The sequence below is a fragment of the Tauraco erythrolophus genome, chromosome 2 (assembly GCF_009769465.1).
Source record: "Tauraco erythrolophus isolate bTauEry1 chromosome 2, bTauEry1.pri, whole genome shotgun sequence".
Lineage (NCBI taxonomy): Eukaryota > Metazoa > Chordata > Aves > Musophagiformes > Musophagidae > Tauraco > Tauraco erythrolophus.
The window spans coordinates 116,406,685-116,426,446 of record NC_141466.1 but is presented as its reverse complement, the minus strand read 5'-3'; the positions used below and the strand labels follow the sequence as shown (position 1 = coordinate 116,426,446).

At 39.8% G+C, this 19,762-nt stretch overlaps 1 protein-coding gene across 23 annotated transcripts in view; it reads left to right on the top strand.

Annotated features, from left to right (window-relative positions):
* The window catches only part of NRXN1 (neurexin 1), a 763,795-nt gene that overhangs the window by 726,764 nt on the left and 17,269 nt on the right, over positions 1-19,762 (top strand). For 16 of the 23 annotated variants that reach the window (XM_086630295.1, XM_086630267.1, XM_086630195.1 and 13 more), the window contains one exon: positions 18,742-18,829. In XM_086630295.1, coding sequence (XP_086486421.1) covers positions 18,742-18,829 — 88 coding nt within the window. The remainder of the gene's footprint in view (positions 1-18,741; positions 18,830-19,762) is intronic. The other 7 variants (XM_086630300.1, XM_086630283.1, XM_086630291.1 and 4 more) reach the window with 2 other exon arrangements.

The following is a 19,762-nucleotide window of genomic DNA, read 5'->3' as shown; positions in this document are numbered from 1 at the left end:
TGCTGCAAGCACGGAGCTGTGCGCGCCAAGGGGGTCATTTCTCCTGAAGGAAACCCATAACCAAAAATGGTTTTAAGGCTACAGGGAAGGCTTTCATTTCCTTTGTTTTTCCAGTGATAAAAACTGTGTGAACAAGGATTCTCTGAGTTCTGTGTTGTTTTAAAAAGATAGGAATGCGGGTTTTTGGAGATTTTGGGTGTTTATAAGTAAATGGTAGGATAGGAGACGACAAGACAGCAGGCTTTTGCTTGGGTCTACAGCATTGCAGCTACTTGGTATTGTGCCTAATAAAAAAAACAGGAGCCAAGTTTCAAGACTGCAGAAGAAGAAAGAATCATTCAGTGTCAGTGTCTCCTGTATTACAGGGTTACAGATGAGTTTCTTAGATATCTTTCCCCTAGTCAGTAAAGCCCTAGGACTGTGTAGATGTCCATATTTCTGTTGCCTATCAAGAGAATTGTGCTTTTAAATGTCAACCCCATCCTATCCTTATCTATTTTTAATGTGGAGAATTGGGTAGGGAAGCTAAAGAGCAACTCTGTACACAAATGCTAATTATTAATAGCAGTTATCAATTGTTTTATTGTTTCAAGTTAAAAAAAAAAATAATAAAAAAGCCAAAGGGTATCCTGTGTGCTCTGAAAACAAAGCAAGTACATTCAGACTGAGAATTAGCATGACTCAAGTGCATTTTAGAAAATGGCTTTGCTCTATTACCTGTAAAAATACTACAGGGAGTGGCTAGCCTACTCTACACATTGATGGATAAGGTTAAGGATGACTTTCATGTGTTGAAAAGGGCTCATGGATTTTATTTTGAGACAAAAAAGCCAAAGACAAATGATTGCATTGCTCAGAGAGCACTCAGTTATACATAGTTTTTTTTCTAGGATTTTCGTCTCCACAAATATCTGAGTGTAATTTGCATAAGTAGATATTTTATACCTATTTTAATTCAGACATTGCTGCAGAAGAAGGCTGGAAAGAACAAAGGAGGGAGGCTGCAACGTTTTCATTAAGCTGAAGCAAAATATTAAGACATGCCGAAATATGTGTATATTAAGTTGATAGGCTGCAGATACTGGGAAGGAAACGTTAAGGAACTGCCTCGCTGTGTATCTGACAGAGTTTAGTGAGAAGCTTTTGTCATTTTGGTAAGCAAGTGCAGAACATAGCCAGGTCCTCTGTGGCCTCGTTTTACGTAGGGCACTCACTTTGTGCCATGATGGATATTTCATTACCAAAGACTTCGTTGTGAAATTAAGCGTTACGCACTCCTAGGACCCATCCTGTTCTGGCTCCTGAAGCAGTTTTAAAAGTAGAAGGTCAATTAATAAAATTAATTGGAGATTAAAGAACAGTAGGTTGAAGAAAGTGCTTCTAGCTGGCGGAGTATATGACTTGAGCACCCTGGAGAATCTGGTCTGCGGTGGTAGCTTGTCCATTTTCTGTGAGTTTTATGTTTGTAGATTGCTTTACTAGACTGAACTAGCTTCAAACATAAACCCTCTCGAATCTGGGATGCTTTGGCTCTGAGGCTTTGATCTGAGGCCTGAAGCTGCCCATTAATATCACAAGCATTACATGTTTGCATTTATTTTTAATGAATATGATCTTATAGCAGCTTTCCAGTACCTAAAGGAAAGCTGGAGAGGGACTTTTTACAAGGGTGTGTAGTGATAGGACAAGGGGCAATGGATTTAAATTGAAAGAGGGCAGATTTAGGTTAGATATAAGAAAGAAATTCTTTACAGTGAGGGTGGTGAGGTACTGGAACAGGTTGCCCAGAGAAGTTGTGGATGCCCCATCCCTGGAAGTGTTCAAAGCCAGGTTGGATGAGGCTTTGGGCAACCTGGTGTAGTGGAGGATTTCTCTGCCCATGGCAGGGGGGTTGGAACTAGATGATCTTTGAGGTCCCTTCCAACCCTAACCATTCTATGATTCTATGAATATAGCCAGAAAAATTTAGTTTAGCTCAGCAGTGAAGTAATATGAAATGGACAAAATACATGCAAGGGTGATTCAGTTATATCTGCTTTATCTGCTGCTTGGGCTTTTGAAAATACTTGAACATTGTGTTTTCACGCCCGTCATTTATGCTGAACGGTTATAAAATTTTATCTTGATCTAATTTTTTTTCCTGTGCTTCCAAGTATTAATCTGATCTTAAATAACTGCTATTCAAAGCAGATCCCATTTGAATAATGTATTATGCACAATAATTCAGAAAATGTAATTGATTGCTTTTAGAATATATTTATGTAACTTTGACTTCATGGAAAAGAGCAGTTGAAATATCTAACTGAATGCATAGATCTAAAGGGTTTTTCTGAACATGATTAAATATGAGTAATAAAACCTATTCTTCCATTCCTAGTTATTGGAAGTACATCACTATAAGTAATTTACAAATCTTATTAGGATACAGTAAGCATCAGGCAGTTTATATTCTGGTTATGAACAGCATGCATGAGCTGAGCAGCAGGCTGGAGAGCTAAAATGCGACTGATGCGTGTTCCCACAAATAATTGCTATAGCAACATTGTCATAATGTCTGAGATTTGCCTCCCTTGGGTTCACACCTGAAGTTGTCTTTATGGTGAAACAAAATTACTTCTCAAGTTGAAAATACTGTGTAATGGTGAAGGTATTGATGGCTTTTGCATATTTTTTTTCAAGTAATTAAATTTCAAATGTTGAGAAGCATAATGGAACATTAGGGGAAATTGTTTGCTGTCATAGTGTCCATTTATCATGAAATTCAACATTGTGTGGCTCCTTCCATACAATTAATCTCCGCAAATTGGTGTGATCAGGTGAAGAAATTCTCCGTGGGTGATGTCACCTAACTTTTGGAGTTTTTCCTTCTCTTCATCTGAGTGCTTAGATGTTACATTAGCATTCTATAAAAATCAATCAAAATAAGATTTCGGAGTTGTTATTTCTCTCATTTCAAGCTGCTGCACATTGTAATGTAGGTTGTGTCTCTGCTTATTAGGAACTTTTTGACTCAAAGCACTGAAAATACAGCATTGCATATGTATCAGCTTTCTCGAGAGACACTGATAATTACAACTTGCAGTTATGTAATATTTCTTGACCAGATTCTGGATCCCGATTCCTGCTTTGTGCTGTTAGATAAAACTAGCAAAGGGTGCCCTGAGTGGAAAAGGCTGCATCACAGATCAGCCAGTGTAATAGTGCCGTGTTTGGTGTCCCAGCTGAAAAGAAGACATAGTGTAAAACATTCTTATGCATCTGAGGACTACTTTTTTCTGCTTGATAGCTGATCCAGGAGGAGAGGGGCAGTGCATTGCAGGCAGCCCTTGCACTCCTGTGCTTTCCAAGCAGCTCAAAATCTGTTCCTCTGCGTTGAAGTTTATTATGGATATTAAAATTCTTGATATATGGCGATGTTAAGAGTATTACTCCATTATCGTTATGATGAACAGAGAGCAACAGATGAAATATTTTCACCCTGGGTTGCAGTGAAGTCTGAATGATGACTGTGGAAGGTAGAGCACTGAGGACAACAGAGGACTTTGATCATCTGAGCAGGCTAATTAGAAGTCTTTCAGCAGAGAGACAAAGGTGAGCAGAGGTTATAAAAATTGCATCTTGCAGTGATATTAGAGAGAAGAGAGAGGTCCCATGCTCCAAAGGACAGACATCAGGAGAAGAGCAGTGGAGGAGGTGGAGGTTGGGTCCCTTGTATAAGACCAAAGAATACTAAAGACGTGAGAAATCAATGATGGGCAATGTGTGAAAGTAGTTTTATAGCTTTGTTCAGATCTGAGAAATCTGGGAAATCTAGGAAATCTGGAGAATCTAGTGATTACATGTTTTTGTAAAGATGTTTAAAAAAAAAGGGGGGGGGAAGAAAGAAAAAAACACCTCCCTGTGCTAAGATGCTATGCTACACTGCTGAAGAAAGAGACAGTATCAAAGCTTCCTCAGACTCATAAAAATTTCAGAGACTTGAACTTGACCCTTCGATGGCTGTCCAACATGAGGAACTCAGGGAGCACTGACGATGACAAACTGCCTGGGTGCTTTGTGTTGAACCAGTGGGAGAAGGACTGAAATAGTCTCCGTTAATTCAGATTTTCTCATACATTGATCTGCATTGTTTTGGTTGTGCATTTTGCGCTCCTGACAGCAGTACGTAGCCGTTGTGGGGAAGAGAGCTAACTTGAAGAGTTGAGGTGTTGTGGAGGTTGTTATGCAGTCAGACACACGGAGCATGTCAGCTTGAGCGTAACGGCTTGCCCCTGTCAGGGGTCTGACACATCGTGTTGCTGCCATCACAGGAGTATAGCTGAACCAGTGCAGTCTGACCGCTTCAGCTCCTCCTTTTGACACACCGAGTAGAACCACGAGCTGGCTGGAGGGAGCTCACACTGCCCTCCAAAGCTACGCAGAAAACATCTGGTCTTTTTTCCCAGCATAAATTTATCCACCTGGGAGTTATACCGGTTTTAATTAACATTATTTATATCACAATAACATTGCCATATAGACAAGACTGACAGGGAGTTTAATTATAGCCTTTCCTGACATAGCGTGCCTATTTAGGGAGCCAACTGAACGTCTTAGTTGCACCAGACTTCTTCTAGACTCCCATCTGAGTTCTAGCCTGGCTCTTACGAAATCCTTTTTCGTTTTAAAGAGGAACCTTACACTATCTTTCTGTTTGTGCTACAGTGAGATGAAGTTTTCTTGTTTGTGTGCTGTATTTCAACATATAAAATCATACAGTCTTACGAAAAGAAATTTTAAAAGATAACTTATAGATAACTTGCTAGTGAATGGAAAGACCTTGTGAAAATATAATGCCAGACTGAATAACTGGGTTGCACATGGATGGTTAATTTCTCACTTTGCATTCTATTTTAAATTCTCTGCCATAGTCCTAGTAATTGCTCATAATGTAATAATGAAGGTGAAACATCAGACTTTGTGTGACTTAATCATTTTAACTTAGATTTTTTGGATTACCCCACAACAGAAATGTCTTTGGAGCATGTCGCAGAAGCATGCCATGTTGCAGCCAGAACAGTGATTATTACGTAGCCTTAAGCACGTTCAAGTTTAAGATAATTTGCTATGGGTTTGGGCTTTCAATTTTAATCGATATCACAAGAAATGATGGGCCAAATACACAACTGAAGTGTGAACATTTTGTTTCCCTGGAACTATATAGCTTTACACCAGCTGACATTAAAATATGTTGTTATTAATCAGTACCAGCATGTTATTAAAGATGGCATCAGATCAGATTCACAGGCACGAGGCGTGTGAATTAAGGCATCACGTCAGACTCGAGCTGTGGCGTCTCCTAATTGTTGGGCGTTTGTTCCCTTTCATGCTTAAAAATTCTCCAAAACAAATGTTTTGCGTGTAGTTTCTCCAGTTGCTTTAAAAACAAACTGCAGAAATGTATTCTGCTATGCACTATCAAACTAACACCCCGAAGCAGGCAACTGGCACAGCTGGAGCCTGTGGAGCCGCCTTGCAGATCTCTGAGGTCGAGATAACAGTGATTAATAGGAGTCTTTGGCTTATGTCCTTTAAGATGATGGATCCTCATGCACCAAACATCTGCAAAAAGTTGAAATCTTTGCTGGAGTGGTTAGCAGATAACTGCTGATGGTAGATGGAAAGCTGAACTCTTGGTGCCTGTTCTGATGGCTACAAACCTGTAATTTTCCCTACCGGTGGCTGGTCCAGCATCCTTTGTCCTCACCCCAAGCCTCCCCATGCCCACTGTTCTTTTTAGCTCTCCATGTGCTGCTTTGCTGATTTACTGTAATTCTTTATCCCTCAATCCTCTCTTCCCTTTGTAATGGTCCCTCTCACCTCCCAGCTTTACTTTAAGCACAGTGTTTCATTTCTCTTCCCAAATCCTCCAGCAGCTTAGAAGGCTTAGCTTAGGAGGCTTTGGGAAGACCTTTAGAGCAGCCTTCCAGTACCTAAAAGGAGCCTACAAGAAAGCTGGAGAGGGTCTTTTTACAAGGGCGTGTAGTGATAAAACAAGGGGCAATGGCTTTAAGCTGAAAGAGGGAAGATTTAGGTTAGATCTAAGGAAAGAATTCTTCACTCTGAGAGTGATGAGGGACTGAAACAGGTTGCCCAGACAAGTTGTGGATGCCCCATCCCTGGAGGTGTTCAAGGCCAGGTTGGAGGAGGCTTTGAGCAACCTGATCTAGTGGAAGGTGTCCTTGCCCATGGCAGGGGATTTGGAACTAGATGATCTTTAAGATCCCTTCCAACCTAAACCATTCTATGATTCTGTGATTCTCTGTGATTCAAGTCTATCCTACTCCTCCTCACTGTCCAAATGCCATTGGCAGCAGTATGGACAGCGCAGAAGAAATTATCTCCCAGGTCTCAGTTCCTCTTTTTGGTACTGGAAAACGACTACTTGTGCTCCGAAGCAAGACCGTGTTTGTAGATCCCAAACCCAGATGACCTCCTGTGTGAGCTGTAGTTTTTCTTAGGCTGACACCCTTGAGTAGATTTGCATACATGTGATGAAAAAGGCAGGTTCCTGCTTAGCAACATAGTTGGAAACAATGTCTACATGTAAATAATGTCTCTGCCTGTCTTTCTCTTTTTAGCTTTTACTTAACCTAGTCCGAGAAGTTATGGTGCTGTTTCATTAAAAATTGTGCATGGTGTGCATGCATGTAGACTTATGATTTGATACACTCAGGCTTGAAAAAGTACCAGCGAGGCTGGAATGTATTTTTAAATAGCTAATTTGATAAAACTTAGAGCAATTGCAAACAAGATCTTCAAAATGGGAAACAATGAGTCTTAAGCGTAGGTATCATACTATTTTATGATGTATATTGAATTCATAGCACTAAAGTAGTGACAGAGATAAAACTTTTCTTATTCAAATAACACAGGTTTAAACTTTCTCTGCTTTTTGTTGAAAGGGATTACTTAAGAAAATTGAAGCCTGGAAACCATTAATGGTACATAGGTTCTCAAAGGCTAAATGATGTCATCTGAAGCACGTCCCACTCCCACAGCAATCGCCTAAAGCATCTCCCAGGCGTGCGAAGTATTGCTTCTTTCCTGTAGTGTGTTTCTCCCCTGAATTTTGAGTGCCCTTTGTTAGACAGTTATGAAATAAAGGCATCATTAACAAACCCAAATACCACTGTGACAAATGCATACTTTCAGAAACTATCTAATTAACTGTATCTCCAAAACAGTGGATTTAACAAAACTGTTATTTTAATTGAAAGGGCATTATCTCCTTCCAATGCGTGTGCATCTAACTCTGATTAGTACTAACAAGTTGCACTCAGAGAACGAAGCTCCGTAGGACAGTTCTCTGCCCTGCAAAACTAATATGTTATTTCCTCTGCGCTTTCCCTGGTCCTGCCAATGTTGTTTGAGTTTTTTAATTAAAACATTGCAATAAGGAAATGTAGCAAATTTTTAGTAGTGGAACTAACTGCTTAGTGTTTGAAAAAGCCGTATTTCAAAGACAGGTTTGTGGGAAGCCAGCTTCAATTTTACTTTCTCTGCTTTGGGTAAGCCCGTGTAAGACGTTGATACTGGGGGATAAAATGTGACCAAGAAGCTAATATCTAGGAGGGAACAACATACACTCTTAGCCCCTCACAAGTTTTAAATTGCAGTCTTTATTATAAAAATAAAGGAAGGGAAGTGTTGGCAGTGGTACAGGTGCTCATCTTTCCTTGGGGAAAGGAAAACTAGGGTTGAGAGAGGGATACGAGCAGATGCTCGCTTGCTCTGATAGACTTAAACAAACATGCCTTGAGTCAAAGATGTGCTCAAATGAACTTGAAGGACTTGGTATGGATAGGCCAGTGTTAAACAGAAGATCCCGTGTTTACTGCTTCTGTCTCTCACTTGTCTCTCTCTTGGGCAAGATGAGATGGCTGGTTTACCTAAATGGCTAAAAAGCAGTCTGATAGTTTGTGCAGTTTTCTACATTTCTTAAAAAAATATTATTTTTTACTCTGTTTTACACCCTGAAAATAAGGTGAGAAAAGACTGCATGTTAGTTGCAGGAAGTATTCCTTACAAAGGGTTTTTCTTGCCTTCCTTTCTTTGAGACCGGTGATGAAATTGCCATGGATATCAGTGGAGCAAAATACTTTTGTGTGGCACAATGTAACAGTCATGGATACTCACCGTGAGTAAAACAGGCAGTACTGTAACTGTATAAAAAGGATGGAGGTATGGTTCAATGTAAGTGCCTTTCTAACTTTGCTTACTTTTAGTAACTAAGTGGTTCCAGTCTTTTCTCTAATTTTACTAAGTTTTGCTAAGAATAGTCTTAAACTGTGTGATTAATTTGCAAAAAAAAAAAATAGCCTAAGTTAGCAGCTCACTGGTCAATTAAAACCAATCTCACTTCACCACCAAAAACTCAAACAGTTATTTTTGAAGTCTTTAATGATGCTATGTCTGAGTTTTGTGAGATGAATACAAATGAAGTACGTCTCATATTATAAAAATTCAACAATCTCTATACATGTGATTTGTAATACAGAAATATGAATTAAAAGGCTTGCTATCACTGTTGTAATGTTGCAGTTTAATAAGCACTGAGTCTCTGGGTTAAAAGAAGAAGAACCTGCAAAAGTTTCCACTGTGTTTTGTGAGTTCAGAATTAATAGAGACCAAAATGTTTACTTCAGCAAAAGAGATGGCTAAAAATAAAATTATATCAGAGAATACAAGCATAATGCCCAGAAACATTTCTCTCATACTTCGAAGCAAAATTATTTTCATGACTAGGTGAAAATAATAGGATTGTATTTCATCAATCACATTCCATTCCATATATTTTAGGCTTAGTGCAAATGTGAAAACAAAACAGAAATCAAACGGCATTTTATTGTTCTTGTTTTGTAATGGAGTATGGTGTTATAACACAAGGATATGGATGTTCTGTAGAGAATCTTGTAAAGAAAGCTCAAGTGACTAATTTTAAAGAGTTCACAGTTTACCTGTCCCTTTTTCTCAAGCTATTTTAGTTACCTGGGGGAAATATGAGTGAGGAAGGTTATTTGAAGGGAAGAACAGCTTCTGATCAGTATGATCCGTGACAGAAGCATTTGTAATTGCAGAATGAAAATAAGCAAAAAATAAGATGGTTTCTGCAAACAAAAATGTTAGACTGCTGCGAATCTGAATGTTAGATGAGAAAGAAAGAATGTGACGATTCATTCTTCATCCAAGCCATGACAGTCTTAACAAATGGCACGGTATAAGTGTAACACTATACACTATACTAGTGTATACCAGGCGATACGCAACTCGGTGCCAGTGATTTGTTCACTGGCATGTTGCGTATCGATATCTAATTTCAAGGATAAAGCTCAGGTTTGTGCCGTGTCTCTTCAACCAGCATGAGAAACCATTGTGCTAGTTCTGCCCGCAACCTCCCATGGATTGCTTGGGGCTCTGGTGTCATGGTTTAGGCCGATCTGGCAACTAAACTCCACACAGCCGCTCTCTCACTCCTTCCCCAGTGAAGTGGAGAGGAGAAAAATGTAATAAAAGGACTGAGGGTCGAGACAAGAACAGAGAGGGAGCACCCACCAACCATGGTCCTGGGCAAAACAGACTCGGCTTTCTTAAAGCAAACCAATTTATTAACAATTGCTTAAAAGGACAAAGGGAAACAAAACCAGTTACTTGAGAGGATAAAAAGAAACAAAGCCAGATCTTAAAAACAACACCTCTCCACCCCCCTTTCCTTTTCTTCCCGGCTCTACCTCCTCCCCCCAGCGGCGCAAGGGGACAGGGAATGGGGGAGTGCAGGTCAGTTCGTTCCATGTTGCTACTGCCGCTCCTTTTCTTAAAGGAAGAGGAGTCCTTACACCCTTTTTCCTTGCTCCAGTGGATCCCCTACTCACAAGGAAAAATCCACAGACTTCTCCAGAGTGACCCTACCCGCAGGATGCAATCCTTCCCCATCGGATTGCTCCAGTGCGGGCTTTACCAGTCTCGGATTCTTAGGGAGTTGTTGCGACTCGCTCCGGCGTGGGTCGTCCCACGGACTCTAGATGCCTCTCTACCTTGTCATGCGTCCCATGCTCCACAACCTCTCTCAGGGTCAGGCATCTCTTCTCCAACGTGAACTTCTCCACGGGCTGCTAGTGGGTCTCTGCTCCACCAAGTCTGTCCTGGCTGCAGGGGGGCCACCTGCCATCTTACCACCAGTTGCAAGGGAAACTCGGCTCCGGCACACCTTGTCCCTTTCCATCTTCAATGACCCGGTGTCTGTGTGGCCATTTCTCTCAGATCTCAGTCCTGTCTGGGTGAACTCGGCCTATCGGGCACCCCGGGAGTGGGGCGCTCCCTGAGTTCCCCAAGCGGCTCCGCCGCTGCCATCCTCAGCGGGTGGTGCCGGCCCGACGCAGGCAGCCGCCCGGCCAGGAGCCAGGGAGCATGGGCAGCGCCCTCCTCCCTTCTCTCCTCGCTCCTGGGCAAAGCACGTTTTCCAGTTCCTTTGTCCCAACTTAAATAGGGCAATTCACAGAGGCGCCAATTGGCTCAGCCTCGAGGGGGATGGGAGTCCAATCTGGTGACCAGAACCAGGTCTGACCTGGTCCCAAAACCAGGGAAGTCACAGGGAGCAAATCCCCTCTCCTGCCACCAGAACCCCCCCGCATCAAACCATCACATCTGGGGACAGACCAAGCGGCAAGGTCAGCTGGCGGTTCCCAAGAGCGGGGATATGATCTCCGGTTTCCATCAGCCCCACTGCAGAAGGGAGGGAGAGGGCAGGATGGAGCAAAGAGAGCAATGTAGACATTGTCCAGAGCTGATACGTTCGTTATTCCCGGCCGTCCACCCCTCCTCAGTATCTCCAGCAGGAGGGACGGAAGTAGTTTGGTCTTCTTACTGTACCTGTAGTTCTGCATCTATCATGAGCAAGACCGTGTCACACTGGTTTTAGGAAAGAAGTCAAATGCTGGTCCATTCCTCTGGCGCTGCAAAACAAATTTAGGTCTTTATCAGTGGAAAAGTGTGAATGATGCTAATAGGGCTCCTCATGTAAAATGTGCCACCTAGTTTTTGTAGCATGAGTTGGCTTTAATGTGAAAGGTGGTAAAGATGCGCGGTTCACCCTTCATTACAGCCAGCGCTGTTTTGAAGCATTAGACCAGGGTTCAAGGTAAGCATCAGTTGTTCCCTTTATAAATGCCAAACCCTGTGCTATAACTTAAGACTTGGATCAAGTTCACAGTGATTACTCCAAAAAATAAGCCTTCCTCCTCCTACTGAAAACTGAGGAATGGTAACTCCCATCCTTGATACTCTGTCACGGTGTAGTTGCCACTTGCCCTTTTTCCAAGAACCACAGCTAGTCCAGGATCAGCTTGCTTCAAGAAGTCCAAAATAGCCCCTGCTTTAAATATGGAAGAGTGGCCAGTGATGGAGATATGTGCATTTTCATTAGTTGCGCAGCGGCGAGAGAAATAGGGAGGAAAAACAGTGCGTGAATTTTCCAGTCAGTAGCTCCCCAAAAGTTTCACAAGGGGACAAGAAAAGTGACATTCATAAATAAAATGAATACAGAAATTGCTTTTGGTCTCCGTCTGTGAAACTAACATTATTTGTAAGTTGCAGGAGGTAAGAGACATGACCTGATAGGAAAAGATTTGGATTATTTACTTATTTTAATTAGTAATGCTTTTATTTTTAAAGATTAATGCAGGGTGCTGCCTGGCTAGCTGTCCAGGTAAAAACCTGTAGCTTTGCCAGCAGGTGGATTTTCTCAGCTCTGCTTCTGCTTTTTTCCAGATGAGATAAATAGCTCTAAGACTTTCACCAAAACAATTAACTTCAAATTCAGAGTTTAAAGGAAAGCCGCATAGTTATGTTGACGTTATTTTACTATAAATCCTTTTCGTGAATATATTTCCACTATTTGTGGTAATTTTGCCTGTGAGACTTAAGATGTTTAGGGGAAGGAGGGAGAAGTAATATAAATGATGCTCTGCATGGAAATATTACCATGGATTTTAAGGTCGTGACGTGGAAAGATAGACTGTCTGTACTTTATGTGGAGAGATGGAGGCCAGAAATAAGGTTATTCTGCTTTTGCTGTGTGGGGCAGCCACATTTTCATCACCGCTGAGATTCAGGGATGGAGGGTGGAGGTGTCCTGCAGAGCATCCAAGGCATTGTCTTGAGCTTTTTACCTGCACCTCAGAGTTCATTAGCTGAAAGGCCTTATTGTGTTTGGGTATTATATCCTAAATGTTTCTTCTGTGAAAGGAACTTGCTTATCAAGGCTTTTGCTTTCTCCTAGTGCCAAACACCGACCAATTCAAGAAATAACATGATGGTATTAATTAGATGAAAGCTCATTTTGAGGAAGTGTTTTGATTTTCAGTTACATTACAGGGTAATAATATGTCAGCAGTTAATACAAGATATAATAAATATTGTGTATGTGCTTGAAATATTAGCATTTTAATATCCATGTCCAGAAATAACATTTCTCTGTAGCACAGCGCCGAGAAAATACATTTGTATGTGGGTGGATGAGCAGTAATTGATGCACGTGTACTTGTTTGACCTATAGCAGGTTAAATACGACTTTAGAGGCTGTTGTCCAAATGGCACGTCATCTAGAGCCGATATTACTGCTAGATCACTGTAGCATCTTCTCAGCAAACTGCCTCGTGCAGTGGAGGTTATTAACACCAGGGAGAAGCTAGCTGAAGAGTACGACTGATTAATGTGACATATTTCAGTTTCTTTCTACAACTGTCTCAACAACCAGTCATAGAGATCTGCTTCATACACAGAAAATTAAATTTAAATTACATAGTCTTGGCTAGAAAATTGTGCAGTTAATCTCATCCCAAGAAATGAAATTTGATTTTTTCCACATGAACTCTTTTGTGATTTTTTCATACCCTGTTGGTTTCTGCCAGCATTCCCATTGGTTTGGATTACTTTATTCCTCCCTTTAAAAGAAAAATTGGAGATAAAAGGAATATATATGAGGGATTGGTTTTCAGGAAAGTCCCTCTCTGCCTCAGAAGTTAATGTGTCCAGTGCAAAGTACAAAATGACTGCTCCAAGCTCCCTTCTGTAAACATTGCATGAACTGTATTTTTAAAGGAAAGTCTGACACAGCTAATGAAGAAGATAGCAGTGTATGTCTGTTGTTTTTCCAAAACCTTTGTTTATGCCATGACTCTAGCTATATACCCTTCTGCTAAATTGAAGCAGACTTCTGTGTTTAAGTATCAGTTGTAGCTGATTCTGTCTGCATTAAATGACAAGTATTTGAATAAGCTCTTTTTCAGGAGGAAAAATGAAGTAATGTAAGCAGAGACGATAACCAAGCAGCTCAGAAAAGGGGAAAAGGAGAATTAGAGGTTTAATTTCCTAGTGCTACACCTGAAAGTAGGTTTTCAGACAGTCATTTGTTAACTGTCATGAAATTCTTACCCATTAATCTCCACAGAATCACGTCTGTTGATATCAACTCCCTTGTATCCTGGCCATCCCCTGTTACCGCCTCGTCCCTGTTGCTCCCATGACCTTACCATCAATTTCTCACTTTCTTTGCCACTTCCCCTCCCAACACAACCATGCTCCATCCTCCTGTGCCGCTTCCTGTGCTGCCCCGGCTGTCCTCGCCCCTGTGCTCACCAGACGGGGTTTTAAATACAGCGAGTTTCCTCGGAGAGGCTCGCTGCCTTGGCGGTGCTCTCCAGGCACCATCTGTTCCCAGCCTCTCTTTGGCCAGTCCCAGGCTCCTGCCTGGCTTTTCTCTGCCTCCTTTCATCTTGACCTTCCTTCCTGCCACCTTGGAGCATCATTTTGGAGAATTTGCTAGATCAGACACTGCGTAACTGCTAGCGCTTATCAGTAGCATCCTCACCTGACCCTTCTCATCCTCTGCTCCCCGCGCTCACGCTCATTTGTTGCATCTGGTCCGAAATCTGACTGTAAAGCTCCTCAGAGCAGAGCCTTGCCCTTCCAGCTGCCTTGAGCATCAAGCACATCGATGCCTGGCTGGTATCATTAAGTGCCACAGCTGTACAAATAAATAAGAATAGTTTTGATTACACAGTTGAAATTCTCATCTAAAATAATTTAAACAGTAGTCACAAGTGGTTATGCTGTTTGTAATTCACATAATAATTTAGGACTGCTCATTTTTAACTGTTGTGTAATTTGGATTTACTTGCAGTTCTCATGGGATAAAGTATATTATTGAGCAAGAAAGGAATAAACTATAGTCAGAGTAGCTGTAGGGTGCTATGATTTAAAGGAGAGCTGGTGGAATACTACAGGAGAAAATATGCATGATCCATTATACTGTTAATGAATGTACAATTCAGACTGGAGATTTAATTTTTTGATCATATTTCTCTGGTACCCTCAGGTATAACAGGCTTTATATACAAAAACTGATTAAGATGGTATGTATTTGTGCCCAGTCAGGCAAAAAATGAATAATCAAAAAATAATAATTTCTCATATTGTTTATTTGTTTGCTTTTTTTTTTTTTTTTTTTAAGACATAGCATTCAAAGAGCACTGTTAGAAAGGGACAACCATAATTGCTGGTACCAGTTTGGAAGCCCTGGTAGTAACTTTTGAGACAGCTTGATATTTATCCACAGCTACAAACTGTCACTGTATTTAAGCCATGACTAGAGCATCATTTTTTGATCTGGCCAGGAGCTTTCTTGAAATAGTCACCGTTTCCTTCCTCAGGCAAAGTGGCAGATTGGTGATATTTTAAACTCTTGGCTAAGACACAAATCCTGAAGTCCTTCTTTTTGCAAGCAGACCTGACTGACGTAAGCAAGACCTGTTATTCCTGCAGGGGCCACACCCATGAATAATTGTCAGAAACTGCATTATGCAGTGGCTTCTAGCTTTTTAAATGTGATTTTTTTTTTGGTCCATTTTTTATATCGGCACGTTAATTATAAGCTTTTTCTACCATCCTTTTTCTGAAACATGAACAGATGTCCAACATTTTAAGAAGCCTCATATTACAATAGACTGCTTTTTAAATGATACAACCATATCCACAGAATGAATCTGAAAAGCTCTGAAAATACACTAAGAAAAGAAGGTGCAATCAAAAGAAATTCTACCTCGCCTTCCAGGTTGTACACCTGCTATTTTAATATTTTTTTTTAATCTCTTACAACTAGAGTATCGCTTCTTAAATTAATTTGAACAACTCGCCCAAGAGACATTCTAATCCGGTCGTGTATTATGATGATACCAGTTGGATGTTATCCTATTAGGCACTTGCTGTAAATAAGAGATTTTCCACTGACTTTTAAATCCTTGATTAATGAGAATGCTCGAAGCAGTGTCCTATAAATTAGCCATAGTACTGGCAACAATTGCAAATCACTTAGGAGAACTGATTTGTTTTAAATCTTCCCATCCAAACTAAAAAGTGTGAGGAAAAGATAATGTGCAGTAAGTAAAACTTATTACTCTATCTTGCATTATTTATCTGTACCCCATGGCTGTCTGAGACCCTTAGGTCTAAATCCTGCTCTCTGTACAGGTAACAGAGCACTTCTGGAAAAAAGAAGTCTGGTAGCTGACCCAAATTATTTCTTTAATTTATGTATTCTTTATATTCTCTAGTGTTTTAGCTAATTCTTAATCCCATTTTAAATTGTGTTAAGCAGTCCAATAGCTTTCATTAGTAGCTTGATCACTGTCATCTTACTTGCCTTTCACAGCTCCTTTGCCTGTTTTCTGGTAAAAATATGTATGAGGAGCAGGAAAGAGGTACTTGAGTTTGGGGACAGGAAAAAATATGGGGGAGGTTGTGACATATCTGTTAATTGATACTTAAACTGGAATTTTTCCTGACATATTTTTATGACGAAAACATTTTTCACATCACCTTACCACTTCCCGTCTTATTCAAATACTGATACTTGATTTATTGCTTGCAACAAAATTAGTTTTATATCTAGTATCGACTTTGAAACATACATTATTTCCTTTGATACTCTGAGACATTAATGAGGTCTTTCTTGACGTGCTATGTTCGCATTTATTTAAGGTACCATTCATTTCTGTACTCATAATATACATGCACTTTTATCAGTCAAGAACATCCCTTTGTTCTTGTAGAAGTGTGAATATTCTTTCCACAGATTGGAATTAGTGTCACTTTATAAAGACAGTTTTGACACTCCCTCTTCTAAGTAACTGAGCAAAGTATCTCTCATACATTAAGATACTTAAAGTGTTTAATTTTTTCATAGTTATCCTCTGGTAATTTTGAACGCAGTGCAAACTGTAACAGAAGTAGAGCTACTTAAATAAACTCTGACCATACTATCCTATATCAAGAATAATCAGAGACATTGCAATAATTCTATAAATCTATCTGATCATTTCACCTCAGATTGATCAAGTTTTATGGGTTACTCCTCCATGCATGTGCCAAAGCATCCTTAAACAAAATTCCAGTTAGACCAGTAGAACTCACAGAACATCGTTTCTTGCTATGACTGTTATGTATGCATGTGATGCTCTCTGTTTAATGGTATTTGTGTACAATTCCCCAGTGATCAATTGGTAAATGTTCAGTATTCTTGCTGCAGGTCATAAAAGTATAGTGTCTTCTTCAGTGTTATGGACAGAAGGAAAAATATGATGCTGTGGTTTTACCGACCAAATTGAAACTGTTTAGGAGATGTATGATGCTTTTTTTTAATACCTATTAGTACTTTTTTATACTTTTTAGTTGTGATTTTTACAGTACAGTTATGTGCAGGCTTTATTGTTTATCTGGTTGTTCATTTTTTCTTTATACTTTATGAGAAATATAGGTGCTTTTCCACAAAGGGACTGAGATATTGATTTTTCAAGCTTAAATGTTTGCATTTTGGGCAAAAGAAATGGACATTAGAAAATCAAGAGGGTGTTTGCAGCTGGCTTTTGTTATAACTCTGTTTTTATACATGGCAGAAAGAACAGACAACTAGAATACATTGGGTTTTTTTGGTCTTTTTAACTCTCATTGTGAATCTGCCAGCTCATTTTGGCAGCCTTACAGATTACAGAGTTGTTTCCCCCAGCTATAAATTGTCTCAGCTATAAGGAAAGATCATTTTTGTGATTACAGCATCAAACTGTGACATAACATAGCTGTTGTCTATAGCCTTTTTGGTTATCATCAGCAGGTTACTTCATTCTCTTATGCCTCAGTCTTCCACCTGTAAAATACAGTATTATTATAATAGCCTTTTCTTTGTTATGCCTCACATATTAATGAATGTATTCCTGTATCACTTTCCTACTTCACGGAAGTGCTGAAAGCATATGTTCATTAATATTCTTGAAGCGTGACAAAGAAAAGCCTATTACTGTAATGTGCTTTGCTTTAAAGCTTCAATTGGAATAATAATGACAAACAACATTGGTTAGGCTTTGGCCATAAAATTTTTACATGTTCAGACTCAAACTGATGAAGTAAAGCTTTGATGTATTGTAACGTCCCTCTTCTATACTCATGCAAAAAAAACCTCTTAAAAATAATATTTCACATTGACCAGAATGGGTTGTGTCTCTTTGTTGGCACATGTATCATACAAGAATGGCTTTTTGCCTGTAATATCCTTAGCTGCTTGTTTCAATATCGTGTAGTTGTCTTATTCTCTCCGTGTATTTCCTTCAGTGAGGTGAACAAAATCTTGAAATGGACAGTTATGAAACGTCTTGCCCATAGGAAAAGCTTTTTCCTAACCTTATTAGTAATTGCTTGAGAAATGACCAGGAGCATGACAGTTTATATTTCCCTGCTATTATTTCCCCTAATAACTGTGGATGTTCTTATTACATTTCTAAATGACTGTTCTCAGAGGTGACTTGAACAGAAAGTATTTCATTTTATCAGGTTCAGATTGATTGCCATTGAATATCTCCTTGTTCGTGCACTGTAGGAAGTGGTAGATAGGAATCCCCAGTTTCTTTTCTTTATAGCGTGCTATCTCATACATCCCCTGGTTCATCTCCTTTCTCTTGATTTATTTGATTTCTTTATACAAAGAACTGTCCAGGCTATTTTGGAGAGATGTTCCTAGAGCTCCTTGGACCTAACCACAGGACTCGGGCAATGCATCACTTACTTAAGAAAATAGGATGATACTTTCTAACACTGCATTTATTTATTATTGTTTTCTTTCTTTGATTCTCTTTTCATTTAATAGTTTTTAACTCAATGAGAGTTATGTCTGCACATTTTCTTTTTTTTTTTTTGTCTCTACATCTGAGAAAGCAAATGGAATTAATGGAGAAAACATCACCACATTTCTGATAGCTTTAACAGCTGCAGGCAGTTCAATATTTTGACTTGGTTTTTAATGCTCTCAGTGTTTTCGGCAATATCATAGCAGAGATGTTGGGGATAAAGAGGGAAGACCAGCAGCCCCTCTATACATAGTCTATCCTTCTACTTCCTGTTCTTATTGCAAAAAAAATATTAAAATGTTTAAGTGCCTGCGCTGGATATGTAACAGTTCTTCTAAAAACTGACAAGTGCGAATTGAAAAGCGAAGTCCCATTAATACAGAGTTGGAGAGTGTCACTGTGCTGTTAAATATGAAGTCTGGAATGCTGTGGACCTTGCATAAATCCAAGCAATAAAAGAAATGCCAGTGAGAATCTTACAACATGTTCAGTCAATTAAAATATATCTGTTTGACTTTTATTTTCTTTGCAGACCACAGATGACATCCTGGTGGCCTCGGCTGAATGTCCTAGCGATGATGAGGACATCGATCCCTGTGAGCCGAGCTCAGGTGGGTTAGGTTAGTCAACTTTTTTATTACTTTCTTTTATTTCATATTTGCATGCTTCAGTCCCCCAGGGTCCCATTTAGCGGGACAGTCATGTCTCACATAGCGAGAAGTCAAATTGGGGCCTTTCCATACATGGCAGTGTCATCAGAGAGGGAGAGTTTGCTGCATGTTTTTGAAAGACAACGGGTGGGAGCACGTTGTCATCTGAGCAAGGTTATAGCTTGACCAAGGACCTGAGGCTGGACTGGGAAGGGTGTTCTGGGGCACCTGTAGCTATGTTGTTACGATAAAGAAGGGACAACTTCATTTAGCAGAAAGATGTTGCAATTACTTGTGCCTTAAGCATTTCCCTCAAATAAAAGTACAATATTTCAAGTGTCATGTCAGTAGTAGAAGCAGAGTTCATTTTGAATTACTGTTTATGGTATGAAACACTATAGATGGTAAAAACCTGAAAACACAGAATTACAACGGTCTCAAATTTCAGTTTCGGGGAGCAGGGAATATGTTTACGTAGCCTTAAGACAAATGCAATTTTGCTTCAAATGCAGATGCGTGCTTCCTTTTTGAAGTCACATAATAACTACATGCAAAAATTATTTATGTAAATTTAAATAAAAGTGGAGTTGTTTATGGCTTGTCTTAGTGTTTGATGGACCTTCAGGATGGCATTAGAGCTCTTCTGGGAACCAAGATGTTAATAGATTTGATGAGAATACTCTTTTGCTTTCCAATCAAAGGATTTCAGAGTGTTTTTCAAAATCCCGTGAGATGGAATGACCATTCTTAAGAATGAGCAGCAACAGATGCACCCACCTTACACATTTTTATATCTCTCAGGAAGACATTTCACTTGCAGAAGTCCCAGACATCATGGGCAAGATATTTAGGAATTGTGATAAGAATTCATTTTTTGAAATGAAAAAGTTTGAAAGTTTGAAA